Below are 18,725 nucleotides of genomic sequence, written 5' to 3'. Positions count from 1 at the left end.
GATAATAATCATGACATTCCCACAATGATCTTTTTAAACACTTTATTTTGCAAAGTTCCATAGTGACTATTTTCACTTCTTCTTCTCCACGTCCTGCTCTGCAGCCTCTTTGGCTCTCTTGGCACGGATGCCGAAAAGACGAGCGTTGGCGCGGGCCATACGCAGGCTGGCGAAAGCCTTGAAGTTCTTCTCATCCTCGGAGATAACCCGAGCCTTCTCCTTCTTGTGCACCTGGGAGACAAGAACAGGACATCAGTAAGCACACGTTTTTCGCACACTGCTTGATAATTCAGTGTCTGCCAAGTGGCAGAATCCAGCCAATTTACCACTGACTGATGCAAAACAGAGGCCCAAATTTGGGGTGTCAGTGTTTTAGGAAAACTAATTTGCTTTTCCAGTTTGATTTTTAAAAGCAGTCATCAGAAAAAAGGGTTCAAATGTTCATCAAAGAAGTACAGAGATTCCGGAGTTTTGTCATCATCTGACTGCTGTGACACTTCACATATTCACTGTCCTTATATTTCTTTGTCACTGAGAAAATGATGGTGTATGAATGGCAAATTACAAAATCCATCCTTTTTTCCACCCAAAAATACTCAAATTAATTTTCAGTGATCTCACTGTAATCAGTGTTGGGTGCTAGTATAATCTCTGAGGGATGAAAACTTACCGTCTTGATGGGCATGACTGGACCAGAGAGCTGAGTGGCCATCTTGAGTTCCTCCTCCTGAAAAGATTACCAACAGTTAATTCTTCAAGGCAACAGAAAACATCACAAGGCAGACAAACATCTACCTCACACCAACATTTGGGTGTTGTGAAATTATTCAAATCAAAGGCAGTCAGGAAAAAAAAAAGCTTTGGGTGGTTATTCATTTTCAACCACAGTGATGCACTCACAGGCTGTATGGATGACAGGTGTAATATCAAATCTTAATAATGAGTACTGAATTAATTATGGGGTGTACAGGGATCTGATTTTTGTAAGTAAGCGTGCACTGACAATTGCGGCCGTGAGCAGTGTTTGGCCTTCAGCCTCCATTGTTATTCTGACTGCACAGCTGAAGTTTCTGTATCATTACAGGTGGTCTGATGTTTTATTCATCAGATGGATAATCTCACAAAATAACCTCTCAAATCCATCACCACATGGTGAGTCAGTTTTCAAATTTCATTGATTTTGAATAGTATGAGTGTGTCCCCAGTTTCATTAGATGATTTCAAATCTCAGCCTGACACGGCCAGACAAAATCTCATGTGCAAGTTAGTCTGGAACCTCTCAGTTCATTTTCTACAGGTTGTTAACAGCTGTAGTTTAAAGTATGTCTGGACACAACTGGATAGACCTCCATCCAATCAGAGCAACAATAGTTAGATTTAATGCAAATTCCAGTTTTCACAGCAGGCTGGTGTCCAGCCGAAGTGCAGGATGTAGCTTGTGTAATGGCAGCAACAGAATGTTTGCTGATCGAGCAGGCCATATGGGTCAGTCCGGGATCAGAGCTACTGCCTGCTCTCCTCCTAGCAAAGTAAGGCCAAAATACACCCCAGCTGAGCAGTGCATGCCAGAACAGACAGCCCTATGTTGGACTAAAGAGCGTCCCTCCAATCCTGCAAACCAGTCTTTGATCAACACCACAGACCGCAGCCAAATTATTAACACCAATCTACCAGCCTACCCTCGGCTCAAACCACCGTCGCTACCTTATTTCTCCGATCACCATCATGGTCCCTTGTGTGCCATACTGGTTGCACCATCGATATTTACACCATTGTTTAGCTTCAATATGTCAGTGACCACAAAAGCTAGGTTTATGCTCACCATAGAGTCCCAGATGCAAAGAGGCATGAGCCAAAAAATGTCATCATGTATTTTGCGTAAAGCGCTAATGCCCAACAACCTAACAGTCACTGTCTGATTCTGACACACACCCCATATTAGATAAACTGTTGCGACTGGCCCGACCCGCGCCAGATGCGCTAGAAATCTGTCTGAATGGGAGAAGGACCAGACGCGTCTACCGGAGCAAATAAATCCTCCGCAATCAAATAAAAACTCCTGACACAATCTAATTAACCAGTAAAATGGCATTAAGAATTCAAATTACGATCTCTCACTGAAGGTGTGCTGCTGTCAGAGATCAAAGTTTGGCTCTATTAACTGTGTCCAGCAAAGATTACAGATGAATCACTACACTGAATGTAGAAAACTTCAAATATAAAAAAGGGACACGTGAAGGTTACAGCTTTGAGCTCTCTCAAACACAAATCTCAACACTTATTTAAAATTCAGGGGGAACAAATTCATTTTTTTGACAGGGTTCTTTAAAACATTACTCATAAGCTTGTGTGAAAGCTTCTGAATTAATTTTCATAAGATAAAGCAGTAGTAAACAAACACTAGAAAGGGCTCACAAATTGTTCTTATTCAATTTTGAGGGATGACTCACTCCTACAGACCACATGCCTTTGATGAATGTTTTAACACTTGTTTTTCTCCAGCCAAACAATGAAAAACAAACAAATAGCAACCTCTACTACTGTCTGTCGAATGCTTTACAGATTGGATGTTTAGTTTCCTTTAATCTTCTTTCATGCTCAGTGCGACAACGTGAAAAAGAAACTTACAGTACTGTCTCCCTTCTTAGGAGCAGAAGCCTTCCTGGGGAACAGGATGAGCTTGGAGCGGTACTCCTTCAGACGCTGCACGTTGGCCTGAAGAGATTCTGTGGATCTGTTGCGACGGCGTGGGTCAACTGAGATGCCGATGGTGCGGGCTGTCTTCTTGTGGATACCAGCTGCCTGTAGAGTGGAACATAGCACACTGAAAGTTATGATTTGGACGTAATGTTCAGGACTTGATAAGACACCCATGTCCAGGTTGTAACAATCTGTTTTTTCATTTTGAGAAATGAAAAGCAGTCATCAGATAAAGGGTTCAAGGTATTCATCAAGCAAATACAGAGATTCCGGAGATTTGTCATCATCTGACTGCTGCGACGCAAATCACATTTGATGGTTCTTACATTTCTGAACATGTCTGCCAATGCTGATATGCACATACTTGGTGCTATTCTCAATTTACAGGAGACAGAGCTTCACTTGCAAATTCAATACGAGCACTGACATACACATTAATATTTAAAACATGAGCCTAGTCCTGACTTATTCAGGGTATTGATTATCTGTTTTATTAACATAATACGGCGTTTACAAGTGCAAACTTTTGCAGATTCTCATAAATATTGATGACAAATAAATGCACTCAATTACACCCCATTATTAATGATTCAACTCTTCAAATAAACTGGGGCACAGCACTCGTCACTCCCTCCCACTGTCTTTTTTTAGTGGCCAGAAATATCTTGTGTGCCCGTTTCAAAACGCTGACATTTTACAGCAAACTGGTGTTAGTTTGCTCGAAGACATTTTGGCTGATGTGGAGGATCACACTCTGGGATGTGACGGTGTTATCACTTCAGTGGACATTTGCTTTCCTCTGCAGCTTAAATGCAATTGGTGATTGAAATAAAGGGATCGTATTCATTAAGATGACGCCCAACAGAAAAGCAATGCGTACTGTATATACTGTTTACTGTACAAAGTAGATGTGTACAATCTACAACAGTCACTATTTCTCATCTTTGAGCTACTTCTTGTGAAGGAAAACAAACAGGTGCACATGTTCTGAGGTCATGCACGTCATTTAGCCCTCCTCCCACAGCAGGCACATACAGGGGAGGAAAGAAGAGGTACAGTTTGGCAAGAACATCAAGTCTTTGAGCAGCACTTTGTGTTCTTCTGCATCTATTGAGTTTTTTTGGTAGGGTAGGATGCATGATTCATCACAGAAAGGTTGAGCTTCTTCTGTTTTGCATCCACAGTCGTCAATAGCATTTCTGAGGTGGAGGTCAGCTCAATAAACAGTAGGTTTGAGTCTCATGTATGCTGACATACAAATATGTTGACTAAACAATCGAACACTGTAAATCAGTTGCTCTGCTGCTTTTCCCTCTTTGGTGTCGATTGATTCAATTCTTTGAGACAGTTTTCAAACACTGCACAGTATTATTGGAGACAATTAAAGAGTGATGTGACAGATAAATGATTCCTATATGTGAAAACAGCTGTTAAAAGACAACTAGAAAGTATTACCTTGAGTTCCTCCAGAGTGAAGCCACGTCCGGCACGAACCTTGGTGTGGTACCTGATAGTGGGACATCTGACCTGTGGCCTCAATGGTCCAGCGACAGGGCGGGGGGCAATGCGACGGGCCTTAGCCTGGCGGGCCTTTCGCCTAAAGAAAGGTACATTAGTCACAACTACAGTAACCAAAAAAAAAACCTTTCAGTCCCAGGAACTTAGAAAAACTCAGGAACTATACAAGTCAGGTTTGCGTATTCTTGATTGTATTTCACCACCTCAAACATGACAATACGACAAAAAACGAAATTGGGTAAGAAAAAAAAAAAAATGAAGTCAGTGTTTCATGAATGGATGCAATGAATGGATGCAAACAAGTCACGCAGCAGTCCAAAGTAGCGCAGTGTGCTGAGCATTAAGTTATTTATGCTTGTGTATATCAGAGAGTTGACAATTGGCGCACAGTAATGTAATGTTTTGTTTCTCTCACCAATTCTCGTCTCATACTTTAGCCAGGAAAATGGAAAACATAACTTTGTGTTCAATGTCAATTATTGCTCCCTTTGTCATAGTTCTGTGGTGGGGGAAAAAGAGGCTGCAAATCATGTACTGCAATAAGACTGCAAGTTAATCCTGGACTTGATCGTCTAAAAATCATGTCTGTGTTAAAAGACATCCCACCCTCAAAAAATAAATGAAAAAATAAGGAGCCCTAAAGGCCGATTTATTGTTGGGCGTGTGACACTTTTGACAAGTGTTGTTTGACAGATGAAATTATATATTTGACACTTTCCATCATGCCAAGCACCTGTAGATTTATGTTATGTCTTGGACACTGCCATAATATTTTGGCTTGCAATATATGTTTTTTCACGTCAGTGCCACAGGTAGATAAAGTGTTTATTATATTATATATTGAGTCATTGATTTTATATGCTAGCCCACCATAGTGAGTGAGGGGAATCTGGCATTCAGAGACCGACTATAAATATGATTATATTCAAACAGTTGTCTGTGCATAATGCGCTTCACTAAATGCAACAGAAACAGACTTGTAGCATCAAAAAAAAAAAAAACTGCTGTTAAACAGAAACCTGATGTGTTCCTAGGCAGCACACCGCTGGCCTCGCATTAGAGAAAGTGAATTTGTGTGTTGTAATAATAAAAACCAGGATCTACTTTATGTTAATGTTTCAATTTCAGGTTGGTTTGTATCACTATACATCTGTGCACACAAATACTGATCCAACTGACATTTCATATTAGCAACATGTGATCATCGCATTTAATTTCTTGTAGCCCATTATAGTTTTTCCCCCATTTATGGCATATGAAAAATATATACACAGATACTTAATTTCATTTCATCATTAACAGGTAGGTTTGGTCCACATGAAAGAGCAGTTTACATTAGGAGTGGACAGATCGATACCAAAATATTGATACTACAGATACATTTCCACTTTGAAGATCGATCCTTGAGTCAATAGGAACGATACCATACAAGGGATCAGTTTCTCTCCTCTATGTCATACCTGCTTGTAATTCAAGAGTAAAACTATGTGCAAACAACATTCAGTTGTGAACACATCTAGTACATGCACTCTTTGCTTTTTTTCTTGTCTGCACTCAAGCAATTTACTCCAAATCCAGCAGCATCTTTTGAGTTTCACTCTCACTCAATGTCAGCATTAGGACAGTAAGCTCAACTCCCAGCTGGGGGTTGACACAGGCCCTCAACTGTACTAGAATCATGTGCACGTCCATAGCTGTCCACAGACGTTCAATGTGAAAAGGATGTCAAAGCCTGACTAGTTTAAACCCACTCATAATAATGACTTAATGAATGAGGAAAAAACACGAGAAAGAGAACTTGGAGCTGCACACGAAAAGAGGGTTCGGAGGAGGGTAATGCCTCAGCGTCCAGACCCCAACACAAAGAGTTCACTGGCAATGTCTTGTCAGAGAGGTTCAGACATGGAATATCCATGTGTGTCGTAGTGAAATTAATATTTTAGACAAATATATTCTTTGATGTTAGTCAATGTTATACTTTCAACTATAATTGGTCATTATTAGCGTTACTTGAGCAGATTTTTCACCTCATAACTTAGGGCACAGTGTTTTCTCCGACATATTAAAAAAACGCACATTTAATAATAAAACACAATATCAGTATCAAAGTTCTGGCCCTGTATTACTTGGTATCAAATCAAAACCAAGTTTTGTGGTATCCCCCACCCCAAGTTTACATGGTGACTGTGTCCAATACATCATGCTACTAATTCACAAGACGCTGTCTGTGTAGTGGATAATATTAAAGAAACTTAAAAACACATGTATCACATACTGAATCAATGTGGCAGTACTGGTTTGCTTAAGAGTATAGCAGTTAGGTTATTTGCCCATCTCGTTCAGTCATACTCCTGCAACAAAATGCGGTTCTCACCTGCGGATCTTCCTGGCTGGCTGGTTGAACCAGGTGCGCACTCTTTTCTGCCAGTCCTTGTGAAAGTGAGGATTCAGGAGCATCCCATTCCGGCTGGGGGCCATGGCTGCTTACTTCCCTGCAATACAGCATGGCACACGGACATGAGCAGACTGTCATGCCGGCACACTGTGAGAACCCGAGGCTACATGCCAGATGCTAAGCTAGCAAGCTAACGAGGTTACTGGCTATCTTAAGGACAATTCATGTTAAGCGAGTACTACACCCCACGGTAACTAGTCCTTGCTATTTCGGCACTTAACACGTATGCTCACTTTTATTTTAAGGGAAATTATTGCAACGTGGAGCTACATGTTGGCCCCTAACAGCTATGCTAACAGCCGCACACAAACACCACTTGACAGGGTATCACTACTAATACAGATGTTGTTTAGCAATTTATCGAGGACATCCTCAGACAATAATCACCTTATCTTAAAGGTGACAAAACACTCTGTTACAGGTTGTAAGTGAAATTCACGAACACCGATGAAATACTAAGGATTAAAGCAGATTCTTTTTAAAATTGAAGAGAAAAATTTAGCATACCTACTAGGGAGGAAAATGGCCGAAAGGAAAAAGGAAGTTGTAATGCGGTGGATTGTGGGATATGTGTCAACCAGCCAATGGTAGAACAGACCATACAGACGTTATCAAAGAGTATATACGCGAGAGTAATCCTCACACGAACAAACAACGTAAAATGGAACAAAAATGTGTACAGCTAGTTAATGTAAGAATATGTTTGTTCATAAAAAGGTAAAATAAATCGTTTATCCTTGGAGGTTCCCTGTAAAATGACTTTAACTGAGCGCAGAGAGAACAATTTCATTTAAATTATACCGGAAGTATAAAGACGCGCTGTAACAATCTTTGTTAGGTTGCAGGAAAATCCAACATTTCATATTACTTTTTCATTATTTATTTTATTCTTTCGTTTAATTTTTACTCTGTATATGTGTGCCCCTGGTATGTTAATGAATTTATGTTTGTTCAATGTTTTGTTTTGTTTTGTTTTTAAATCCAACATGCTTTGTTGTCATTACATACGACTTTGCCTAGACTTAATTATTCCATGGCTTTAAAAATGCGATTAATATAACAGCAGTTAATGGGGCTGGGTTTTAGTTTTGAAATATTTTAACGTTGTGTTATGGGCAAGAAGTGGGGTTGCCAAAATTATGGAGATGTATTAATCCAAAGTTTTTTTTTAATTTATTTTTTTATTGAAAAAAAAAAAAAAATCAAAGACTGTACAAGGGTAATAGCCTATAATACCACACGAAAGCCTTATAAGCTTCTTAGTACCTCACTGTGTATTATTAGTTAACATATTATAATTGTTTTAAATACACGTAATATGAGTTTGCAAAGCTTTATTAGTCTGTGGTAATTTTGCTCCATGTAATCATTTCATGAGCTCATTTTGTGTTCACTTGTTTGATATAGTACATTTTGCATTGGCTATTACAGTTAGTGGTGAGGTTTTTGTGTTGGCCACTAGATGTAAGCCTAGCACGTTTCAGTAGTAGTCAGCAGTAGGCTTGTTAGATTGACTTACAGTCAGTGTATTGACAGGCTTCAGTTAGTCCCACAAATTATTTCTGAAGTTAGCCAGCATATAGATAGTTAATTCATGGTAGCAAGAGGGGTATAGCTCTAAGTATGTGGCTGTATTTGGAAGTGACCAAGTACAAAACATTCAGACTGTTATTTTCTGATTTTGTGTTGAATACTTGAAAGACTAAAACTTTGTGTGAAGTGTCTTATTTACCAGTGTGTCCGAAAACTGCGCTGATTAAAACCAAACTGTCACATAACTGCATCAGATCATGGGTTACCAAACTGGGCTACAAACAAAGGGGTCAGGGGCCACTAAGCTCTGGTCTCTTTGAAATGACTGCTATTAGCGTAGCATTTCTTGTGTCAGAGGTTACAGTAAACAAAGTGGACAAACTGTTGTTGTTTTGTTTTTTACTCCTGATCAGAGACCTTTCAAGGAGAGAAAGAATACTGAGATAATAAGTCTGATTCAGTACATAATAAATGTTGTTGTGACTGTTTTCTAATAGGTAAGAGTGGGGACTGTCTCAGAATTCATCGATGAAGCTGCTGCATAAAAACTTGTGAAAACAAGGCATTCATCCCTACATACTATAGGTACAAAGGACAGTCTGCTATGATATACATATATTTATTATCATTCATATTCTGTTTAATCAGTTTTTAGCCCACAAGTTGAAGGAACTGGCGGGATTACATTTCACCGTAACTGTACCTTTTATAATAATTTGGCAAATAGAAAAAAATGAATCCAAAACTCACCTCTGTCATGTGTAAAAACATCGACTTGTACCCTTTTATGTGAGCATAAATCAGAACAGGACAGCACAAACCTGACAAAGGATTTTTTTCATTTTACGCTTCATATACAACCTTCAGTAAAACCCTGAGCTTCACAATTTGATTTCAGTGGGACGCTTAAAAAATCTCAAATAGAATCAAATCAACCATAAATGTGAAAATAAGTTCAAGTTTCAGGCTGCTCTTGCTTGAGCCTGCCTGTGATGTGTATTTCCATTAGTAAACAGCCTACAGATGAAATTAGAACATTACAGTGGCATCAGAGACCGTGGTAATCACATGATGGTGCTATGCAGTACATTACTGCAAGGACTGCCATTTCTATAATGCACATACCAGTATGTAGAAAATGTATGAAAGGTCACAGTAGTCTCCTCTTATGAGAATCATTTCCTACTAATCCCATGTGGATACATTCAAGACAGTTTTTTGTGCACAGGCCTGTCTCGTTTCTCTGCACGTCCCTGAGACAGTGTGTCCTCTGTGGAGACAAAGGAGGGACTATAAAGACATTCAAAAAGATAATTATAGGTGTAGGTCAAATAAAATAGCTTTCATACATCGCTTGTCGCAGTGATCATAAACTGTGCCATAGACACAGACTCAAAAGGAAAATGTCAACAGCTCCTTCTTTATGATTCCTTGATATCAAGCATAAGTGGATCACTTTTAGGGCAGAGTAATTATAAAACTAATCTGAATATAGTCCTAATTAAATTCTTTTTAAAAGCCTAACAAAAGGAGCAAAGTGGAATCGCTGCCCACTCAATCTATCAGAGAAGTATGACAAGAAATGGTTGTGAAATGCATTTTAAGAGCATCATGTTTTGTTCTTTTGAAGCAGTGGAGACATGTCAAGTGTAAAAAGATGTCACTACGGACAAATATGTAGTTTTTAATGGGAGACTTGGATGATACACAAGTAGGTCAGCACAGTAGACTTCTTTAAGAGGAAGTTATTGAAAGGACATTTGGTTTAAACTACATTTTTAATGGTAATGTTGTAGGATAGAATGATCTTGAGGTTCTCAGTGACTTTAACCACCCGTGACATTATTTCAGTGTATTAGTTTTCACCTAGAAAACTAACCACAGGTCTTATTTTCCATGATCAGCCTAAGAGTGCAGTTTTTACTTTGGTCACTGATTTTAAAACCGCTGCTTCATTAATCATTAATCAGCTGCAATCTTTGCCTATGTTCACCCGAGGGCAAAGGTCAAGGTGTGCAGAACTATAACAAGCGAAAAGAAACAGCATGATGTCACCAACATGATATGAACATGAAAACAGCACATCATAAACTGTGCATGAGTCTTTTAATTAGATGTTAAGTTATGTTGTCCCTGTTGTTGTATGAGTTGTTACCATCTTGACATGAACGCCATCACAACACATTCCCTGAATTTTAAAGCTGCTGGTTACTTCACAGACATAAAGAAAAGAATCACGGCAGTGTAAGGACCAAACTTTTATTATATGAATGTGACACGGCTCTTACAATCACTTTCAATCTCTGCACATGGAGCAAAGCACGAGGAACACGTTCACTGACAGATGTTGAGATTAAGAGTCCGTTGGGTTGGCTAGTAGCTAAACAAATCCTAACCTACGTGGAAGATGTTACTGAGGATTTCTAATTATTTTGATAGCACATTTCCAGTATCAAAATAAATACCACAGATAAGAAAGAGTGTCACGCAAGATGTTAGTAACCCTGCCTACTAATCTTTGATTTCAATGACATTACAAAAACAGCACAGTCAGTTCATCCATTTATTCTTCAAGTGACTTAGTAAATTTATCATATGCAGCTTGATCCATGAGGCCATCGAGTTCTTCTGGCTTTTCAATGGTCATCTTGATTAGCCACCCTGAAACGCAACAGTTCATATTTCAAAAGCTGAAGAAAAAAAATGTTATGAACAAGCTGTTCTCTTATTCTGCAATGGCAACTTGTCATCCATCTTGGCAACAAACCTACTGGGAGAAATGTACTGGAAAAGAACAACGGTGACTTTGAGACGCTTACCCTCTGCATAGCAGGCTTTATTCACAAGTGCGGGATTCTCTGCCAGCTCTGTGTTGATTTCAGTCACTTCTCCTGTCAGCGGAGAGTATAGCTCACTGGCAGCCTTTACGCTTTCCAAGGCACCAAACTCCTCTACAACACACACACACACAACATGACACATTCTTATCACACTACTGAAATCAATTACTTTCAGAAATGTGAGGTGTATTCCAGGCTCTTACCCAACTGTTCAAGTCTTTGGCCAATTTCTGGGAGTCCACAGTAAACCACATCACCTAATGCTTCCTGAAATGACAGAGCAAAATGTATGAATTACAACAGTATTATAAATATCACATAAAAGTAAGTAAAAGCAGTAAGAAATTTTTTGTCTCGCATGCCTCCACAGAAAATGTTTTTGCATTTTATAGCAAAAAATGTATTTCAGTCAGGACCACTTTTGTCAAAGAAAACTTGATTTCCATAGCAGTATTATATTTGGCGGTATGGCTCTGTTCTGGGGCCTCTGCCTTTCCTAAAGCAGAGAGAGCACACCTTTTTGCCCTTTCACGCACATACGAGAACAGCCTGAGGCAGAGAGAGCACACCTCTCTGCCCTTCCATGCACCTACATGGAAAGCCTTACCTGAAGAGTGCAGCAGCAAAGACCCCCCATGAACAAAACAGAGCAGCATTAATGACAAAAAGAAATGACATCTATAAATCAGACACAGCCTGAAAAGGAGGAGCTGGGGTGGGGGCGGGTTGCAGAGCGGCTTGCAGAGGAAGCAGCAATAGTAGGCAGGCCAGGGCAGTTTACATAGGGCGCCCTGAATGAGATTTGCCAATTGGTTGCATAGAAAGGATTCATGTGATCTATCAGCTGACTCCCTTCCATCAATCCGCTGCTCCATCAGTTGATTGGCTGTTTGAGATCAGCTGGGATGTGAGCCGAACTACTGCTATTCTCAGTGTTTGGGAAGTACTGAACACAAATCAAATCAACTTTATTTATATGGCACTTTTCATACAACAGTAACACAAAGTGCCTCACAGAGGTTAAAAACAACAAAGATCCAAAACAGAAAACAAAAAGAAAAGAGAAAACCCAACCCTCCCACCCCACATAGAGATACGTAAATATACATATACGCACACACACACACACACACACACACACACACACACACACACACACACACTAGCTATCACTAAAGAGACATGGCCGAGCACCGAGACCCGAGGCAAGGAAAAAGCCACCTCTGGGGGCCGTCCACACTGAGAGGGCCCACGGTCCACGGCCACAGGGAGCGCCGCCATAGAGACCTCCCCGACCCGGGCAGACATGAGGCTCCACACCGAGGTGCAGTGCCCTACAGCCACCCAGGTCAGAGCGGTCTCCCGACGGCACCCCCATCGGGAGACCAGGAACAACTCTCAGTGTGGTAGGCCCCCATGAGGAAACACTGGAGCTAAAAGCTGAGGGACTAAAACAGTAAGATAGGATAAAAGGTATAAAAAGAACCAAATAAACAAAAAGCTATTTAGCTCATAAAATTGAGTTAGTAGCTAGGTAAGAATTATCTAAAACAGAGACATAAAATGCATCAAAACTAAAACCTATAGGCTAACTAAAATAACAAAAGATAAAGGTTAAATGAGATAAGAACGTAAAAAGAGGAAGGGTAAGAACATACAAAATAAATAAAAAATAGATAATAGATAGACAAATCGGTTATAAGAGGAATTTAAAAGATAAATAAAGAGATCAGTTAAAAGCCTGATTAAAAAGATGAGTCTTGAGCCTCTTTTTAAAAACATCAACAGTCTCTGCAGCTCTGAGGTTCTCCGGCAGGCTGTTCCACAATCGGGGGCCATAATAACTAAATGCTGCCTCCCCGTGTGTTTTAGGCTGAATACACTGTCCTAAACCATACGAATTTACTACTAAGAACTTAAGTTTCAATAAAACTTTAATACTTTAGGGTACTTGACAATGCAGGTAAAACTGACCATATATGTCCAATGTGTTATAGATAATGGTATCCATATACAAACTGGCTGGAATTTTAAGTTGTTACTATCCTTTGGTTTGCTTTATCCTAGTCCTGAAATGAGACTCAAACATGGTGACTAGTGAAAGATACTCTACTCCAGTGGTTCCCAACTGGTCCAGCCACAGCATCCAGATTTCTCCTTAGGCATTAGTTCAAGTTCCACACAGTTTAATATATATATATATATATATATATTCAGTGTCATACAAGCTAGTTAGCTGTCTCTGTTGGTTACTCACTATACAGCAGGAAAGGATACTTCAAAATAAAAGCTTTGTGCCAGAAATTCACTGTACTTGAAATAAAGTGTGTTTTTTTTTACAAACTTGACATGTTTGCCAGTCACTTGCAGTCCATTCAGAGTGGACCCACCAGTTGGGAATCACCTCTACTATGTGATTCGTGATGGGAAAGCAAGCTAGTCTGTAGCATGCCAGGAAGTAGACATATGTGTGGACCTCAAATACCAGGGTCCTCATTGATTGTATCAGTACTGTGTAGACAAAGTTTAAAACTCGCTCTGCTGAAGTCCATACAAGATTATTGGTATTTGTCAAATGTGTCTGGAACACCAGTAGGAAATGTGCACACTGTGTCTTATTTACTCCCCCTAGATAACCGCTTGTAGTCAAAATGTTGCCTTTAGAGAATGTAAGCAACTTCACTCATCTCTGGCTTTAACAGGGAGCAGTCTAAGATAAGGAAACTATTTTGAGACCCTGGAACTGTTGTTTTAGACTCAACAAACTTTAAGTCTAGCTGTGAGGTTGCAGAACTGAAACTTCTCCCGAGTGTCAAGTGTGTAGCATACGGTGGGCAATGTGACAACAGGGATACATGAATAGCTCTGTCTAGAACCAGTGTTTGATTACTGTAGAAACATGGCGAATCCCATTTATACTAACATGAGGGCAGGTTGGTTTGTTTACAGAAGCGACATTTATTTACTTGTGAGAAAATTCTGTTTTTCTGAATGGATTAATGTTTTTATCTCAGAATTTTGAGACACGTTTTCATGAAAAAAAAATCTGCTCTTATTTTTCTGAATTAATGAGATTATTATCTCGTAAATTCACAAAAAAAAACAGTTTTTCTTTTAGATTTCTGAAATAATAATCTTTTGCTGTGGTCCATTTTTGGTTTGGGATTTTTTAGAAAACCTGACACACATTTAAAGAAACCTACGGGTGTTATATTTTCACTAATATAACACCGGTTTTGCCATTTGCCAAACAAATGACATGTAGCAAAAACCACACATAAAAGGCCAACTTCTATATAAAAAATAAAATTAAAAAAAATAAATAAATAATGACTGATCTATCATTAAACCCCTTGAAACCTGAGCAAATTGGCTTGATTTCTTTTAAAAACATGGACAGAAGGCAATGAGCAACGGAAGAAGAAATGAGCCAAAAAAAGTAGCAAGAAATTAGTAAAAATAGAAAATAAAAAACAAGAAAATTAGCTAAATTTAAAAAAGAAACATGGCGAATCCATTAAAGATGACCCACTCTGTATGTAGATATAAATGGCTCATTCTAAGGAAATGAAAACACAATGATTTTTATATTTAGGTGATTGTTTACTTATAAAAACATTGTTATTGTTATTATTATTATATAGCATTTCTGCTGATAGCATCACCTAAATCCTACACACTGGATATTCAGAGAGTTTTAGAGAACTGCAGGAGCACTGACTTTGAATTTTATAAAAGCCTGAGAAAACTATTAGTCACCTGACACCTATAAAAGCCTATTAGTGTTTAGTTATAGTCATTCATTCTTCCTTTATAGTTTACTCATTTGTTCTATTAGGCTACAGGCTGGGTTTCACCTTTTCAAGATGCTGTGGGTACAACACAGGGTCAGAGTCCTGCTCAAAGTTCACATTCCCAAGTACAGTATAGGTGCAGATCGATAAAGTCCACACTTTGCTCAGAAATAATCATATCCACAGTTTATGGGCATTTCTTTCCAAATGCAGCGGTGATATGAGGGTTAATGAATATAAACACAGGTAGTAAAACACTGCAAGGTGGACGTGTGTGAAAACTTCCAGCCTGATGTTGGACATGCGGGCAGTGACTGAGTCTTGAAACAAGCTAGACAAGTTTGACAATGCAAACCATTTCCTCTGCAGATGCGACATTATCTTGCATCACATTAAACTACTTTGGTCTGTTCATCAGCAGAGATTAAATCATTTGAACTTTCAATGTGACACGGTGATCAGCAGCAGAAGTGGAACAGCGCCTCCAAGTTTAGTAAGAGCGATCGTTTTACTAAAAGCTGCGTTCAAGTCAAAAACAAAAGTCACCTGCCTTCATTCATAGCTTTGACCACCACTGTAAGGAGGTGCCTGCCCTTGAGATTTTCTGCACACAACAGCAGTTTGGCGGTAATCAATTGTCTCAAACAATAGTCATAAAACAGTAAATTAGCCTGTTATAGTACAGTTACTGCAGGTGAGGACAAAGGGCAGCACTGAACTGCAGACATTAACATCTCACGATTCCTAGATGGCCGTCGGTAAACCTCTAAACAAGGAGTGTCATAAATCAAAGATTAGTAAGAAGGCCCAACAACCTACCTGAGCATAATTGCTGATACCCACTGTGCCAACTCCATCTTCCACTCGCACCCACTCATGCTTATCTGTGAACTTTAGGGCTGCAGAGAGAACAAGGGAATCATTTAGCTTGGAACAGATGAATTAATTAGTATGAGTCAGCAACATGAAGCTTGAATGTGACAGCTCTTAGAGAGAACACTGTCGAAGCACTTCATTTGGATGGACAAAGCCGACAAGTACGCTGTTTCTTATGCACCATATTTAGTTAATCATTTATGATTAAAGAAACTACAAAGATAACTTGTCCTGAGCGTTCTGAGGTGCAGTTTTGGATCCTGAGCATCAGCGTTTCAACAGGCCTAGAAAAAAGGTGCAGTATCTGTTTGGGTCAGATCTGCATTTAAAAAACTGGATTTACAGTTAGAGCCCGTTGATGCTAAGCTCATGCTGTCATCTTTACAATGCCCTGAGGGAGGAATCACAATGCCTCAACAATTCCCACTGTTGGCATCAGACCATGCAGAAAAATACAGGTTTGAACCAGATTGTGAACTGTGCAAGATGCTGATGCATGACCGGAAAGAGCAGAGTCATTCCTGGGAGCTGGATAATCCTGCTGTGAACGGCTGGGGAAATTATGTATTAAAATATAAAGCAACCTTTAAATAAAGTGTTACCATTTCACAGGGTGCAGGAATAATGAATGAAAGCAATAACTGGGAGAACATGTTGAAATTTCAGACCACATGCACACACACACAATACAACCTCCACAGCTATCTGTGGCTTAAACCCAGGCTTAAGGGTGACTCCTGTTTAATAGGTTGCTACTCAGTGCACGAGACAGTTAATTTGTTTTATATGGTCATACGTTAACATCCCAATTTGGAGCTAGTGGTCTGACCGTCTCTCAATGAAACAGCAAAGCCTTTAGCTGATCTAACAAGAGGCTGATAAAGTTTTTGGACTTGTGCAACCCAAACTTTGAGCTGCCCTCTCCGCTCTGTCGCATTCCTCTGCCCCGCTGTGGGAAAGTGACACAAACTGCGTGAGTTGTTTCGCCCATTACAGACGGACAGGAATGTGTGACCACTAACCAGCCCGCATGTTAGTATGTAACATTACGGAAAGATATGTTACTGATTTTTTTTTCTTGTACCTGTGGACAGGGCCGAGCTGGTCCTCAGTGTCCGCGCTGAGTCGCTCCTCCACAGCAGCCGGGTCGCTGGAAGCTGCGCCGCCGACGAGAGTTGAGGCAGTCTGGGAGAAAAGTTTGCAGAGAGGCACCGCAGCGCTGCTCTCATCGCCATCTTCACTCAGTGTGTGTGTGTGTGTGTGTATGTGTGTGTGTGGTGTGTATGTGTCCACACTTGTCGGGTGCGCTTACACTTGACCGCGGCAACGCGCACCATCCCACTGTTTGCGCGTTCCCGCCGGGATGGTGGGAGGAGGGTTAGCTCGGGTTCAAAACGGTGTGGAGCGAACATATAAACATTTATACTGACATGAGGGCAGGTTGGTTTGTTTACGGAAGCTACATTTATTTACTTGTGGAAAAAAATCTGCTGTTTTTCTGACTAGACAAAATTATAATCTTAGAATTTTGAGAAAAGTTTTCATGGAAAAAATCTGCTCCCATTTTTTCCTGAATTAATGACATTGTCTCGTAAATTTACAGATTTTTTTCCAAAGTTTTTCCTCTAAATTTCTGAGATAATAATGTCATTAACGTGCAGCTGTGGTCCATTTTGATTTGGGAATTTTTAGAAAACTGTAACACATGTTTTAAGAAACCTACATATGTATTTTATTTTTCAGTAATTTAACACTGGCATTGTAATTCCCATTACCATCTGTCTTTTCCATCACACTATACAAAGTGGTGGAAATGACTGCTGTGAAAATGAGTCCAAAATCTGTCTCAAGGACAAATGAAATGTAACCACACATAAAATGCCAATTTAAAAAATATAAAAAAAATGTGTATAAAGAAATAAAATTAAATTAAATTGAAAATAAAATAAAAATGACTGATCTCTCATTTAAGTTCTGTATGTTTCTTTGAGTCAAGTGAGTATGACAAAAATAAAATAAAAATAAAAATAAAAATAAATAAATAAAATGTTTTTAGTTTAAAAACCCTCCTAATTCAGAAAAACCATGCAGTTTTTTTTGGGCCATAAAAACTAATCATTTCTATAACTGAGAAAAACATGGCATTTCTTTTTCATAAATGCATCACACTTATGTTCTTTTCCCCCTCGTTATAATCTTCACAAACCATAATAACAACTCTACTTCAAGTTAGTTCTGCTTTCAAAATTTTACTTTAGTAAAAGCACAAAATGCACTTAAAGGACCAGTGAGCAGGATTTAGTGGCATGTGGCCGTGAAGATTGTAGATTCCAACCAGCTAAAATTTCTCCCGTGTATCAAGTCTGAATTCCCGGTTAGGATTCCTTCAGTGTTCATTGTTTAAGAGGTTTTTACCGGGAGCCAAATTATCCACAGAGGTCTCCTCCTCTCCAAAACAAATGGACCTAGTGATTAAAACCAATAACAACACTGAAGAAAGCAGTTTCACGTTACAAATAATTTTTTTCAGCTCTGTTCGACTCATCGTGAGGAGGCTGCCAGCTATGGTAGCAAGACTCTAAAATGCAAATTTCCTTGTCCATTTGACTTGTTCACTCTGGGCTACTGCAGAAACCCAGTGGACTATTGTAGATAGAAACGCCTCAGTCTATGGTAATGAAAACAGGCCAATTCTGATTTTCAGATGATCACACACTAAAGAAAACATACTTTTTGTATTTAATTTCTGCCAAAGTATCGGCCTAAATCCTTCACACTGGACCTTTATAGTACCAAAATAAAAGAAATGTCCTTTTCAGACAGTGGCGGAATCAAAGAGAATTTCCTTCCCAGTAATAAAGTACCGCACACAATGTTGAATTCATGTGTTGAACAATTAAAATAGTTTGTCTTATTTACAGAACCATTATCATTATTATTATTATCACTATCAGAATTATTTAAATCAGTGACCCTCAAAGTTCCCATAAAGCTATGATTATATTCTGT

At 39.3% G+C, this 18,725-nt stretch overlaps 3 protein-coding genes and 2 non-coding genes across 5 annotated transcripts in view; 1 reads left to right on the top strand and 4 right to left on the bottom strand.

Annotated features, from left to right (window-relative positions):
* LOC126389193 (cytochrome c oxidase subunit 4 isoform 1, mitochondrial) overlaps positions 1-18,725 on the top strand; it is a 516,851-nt gene that overhangs the window by 55,463 nt on the left and 442,663 nt on the right. The gene's annotated exons all lie outside the window — the stretch shown is intronic.
* rpl13 (ribosomal protein L13) lies at positions 29-7,223 on the bottom strand. The gene is made up of 6 exons (XM_050042676.1): positions 7,181-7,223; positions 6,593-6,710; positions 4,156-4,297; positions 2,629-2,802; positions 671-727; positions 29-231 (listed from the first exon to the last, which is right to left on the bottom strand). Exons 2-6 carry the CDS (start codon positions 6,694-6,696, stop codon positions 73-75), a joined length of 636 nt encoding a protein of 211 aa, XP_049898633.1. The 5' UTR covers positions 6,697-6,710; positions 7,181-7,223; the 3' UTR covers positions 29-72.
* Positions 402-480, bottom strand: LOC126396620 (small nucleolar RNA MBII-202). Its single transcript, XR_007570582.1, has one exon. It is a non-coding gene; the product is annotated as a small nucleolar RNA MBII-202 (small nucleolar RNA).
* LOC126396625 (small nucleolar RNA MBII-202) lies at positions 2,907-2,986 on the bottom strand. Its single transcript, XR_007570583.1, has one exon. It is a non-coding gene; the product is annotated as a small nucleolar RNA MBII-202 (small nucleolar RNA).
* On the bottom strand, positions 10,452-17,040 carry gcshb (glycine cleavage system protein H (aminomethyl carrier), b). The gene is made up of 5 exons (XM_050042738.1): positions 16,801-17,040; positions 15,660-15,739; positions 11,250-11,313; positions 11,026-11,157; positions 10,452-10,867 (listed from the first exon to the last, which is right to left on the bottom strand). Exons 1-5 carry the CDS (start codon positions 16,949-16,951, stop codon positions 10,770-10,772), a joined length of 525 nt encoding a protein of 174 aa, XP_049898695.1. The 5' UTR covers positions 16,952-17,040; the 3' UTR covers positions 10,452-10,769.

This window comes from Epinephelus moara, chromosome 1, assembly GCF_006386435.1.
Source record: "Epinephelus moara isolate mb chromosome 1, YSFRI_EMoa_1.0, whole genome shotgun sequence".
Lineage (NCBI taxonomy): Eukaryota > Metazoa > Chordata > Actinopteri > Perciformes > Serranidae > Epinephelus > Epinephelus moara.
Note: the sequence above shows the minus strand (reverse complement) of the source record. Positions and strands in the feature narration are given on the sequence as shown.

What these genes read in the sequence shown, in the direction of transcription:
- gcshb (XM_050042738.1), bottom strand. Translation starts at nt 16,951, where the DNA reads ATGGCGATGAGAGCAGCGCTGCGGTGCCTCTCTGCAAACTTTTCTCCC. An exon ending in GTATCAGCAATTATGCTCAG is followed by an intron (nt 11,314 to 15,659) that starts GTAGGTTGTTGG and finishes CTGTCATTTCAG; the next exon opens with GAAGCATTAGGTGATGTGGT. An exon ending in TAAAGCCTGCTATGCAGAGG is followed by an intron (nt 10,868 to 11,025) that starts GTAAGCGTCTCA and finishes GTTGCGTTTCAG; the next exon opens with GGTGGCTAATCAAGATGACC.
- rpl13 (XM_050042676.1), bottom strand. Translation starts at nt 6,696, where the DNA reads ATGGCCCCCAGCCGGAATGGGATGCTCCTGAATCCTCACTTTCACAAG. An exon ending in CCAGCCAGGAAGATCCGCAG is followed by an intron (nt 4,298 to 6,592) that starts GTGAGAACCGCA and finishes ACCTTTCTTTAG; the next exon opens with GCGAAAGGCCCGCCAGGCTA. An exon ending in CAGTCATGCCCATCAAGACG is followed by an intron (nt 232 to 670) that starts GTAAGTTTTCAT and finishes CTTGTCTCCCAG; the next exon opens with GTGCACAAGAAGGAGAAGGC.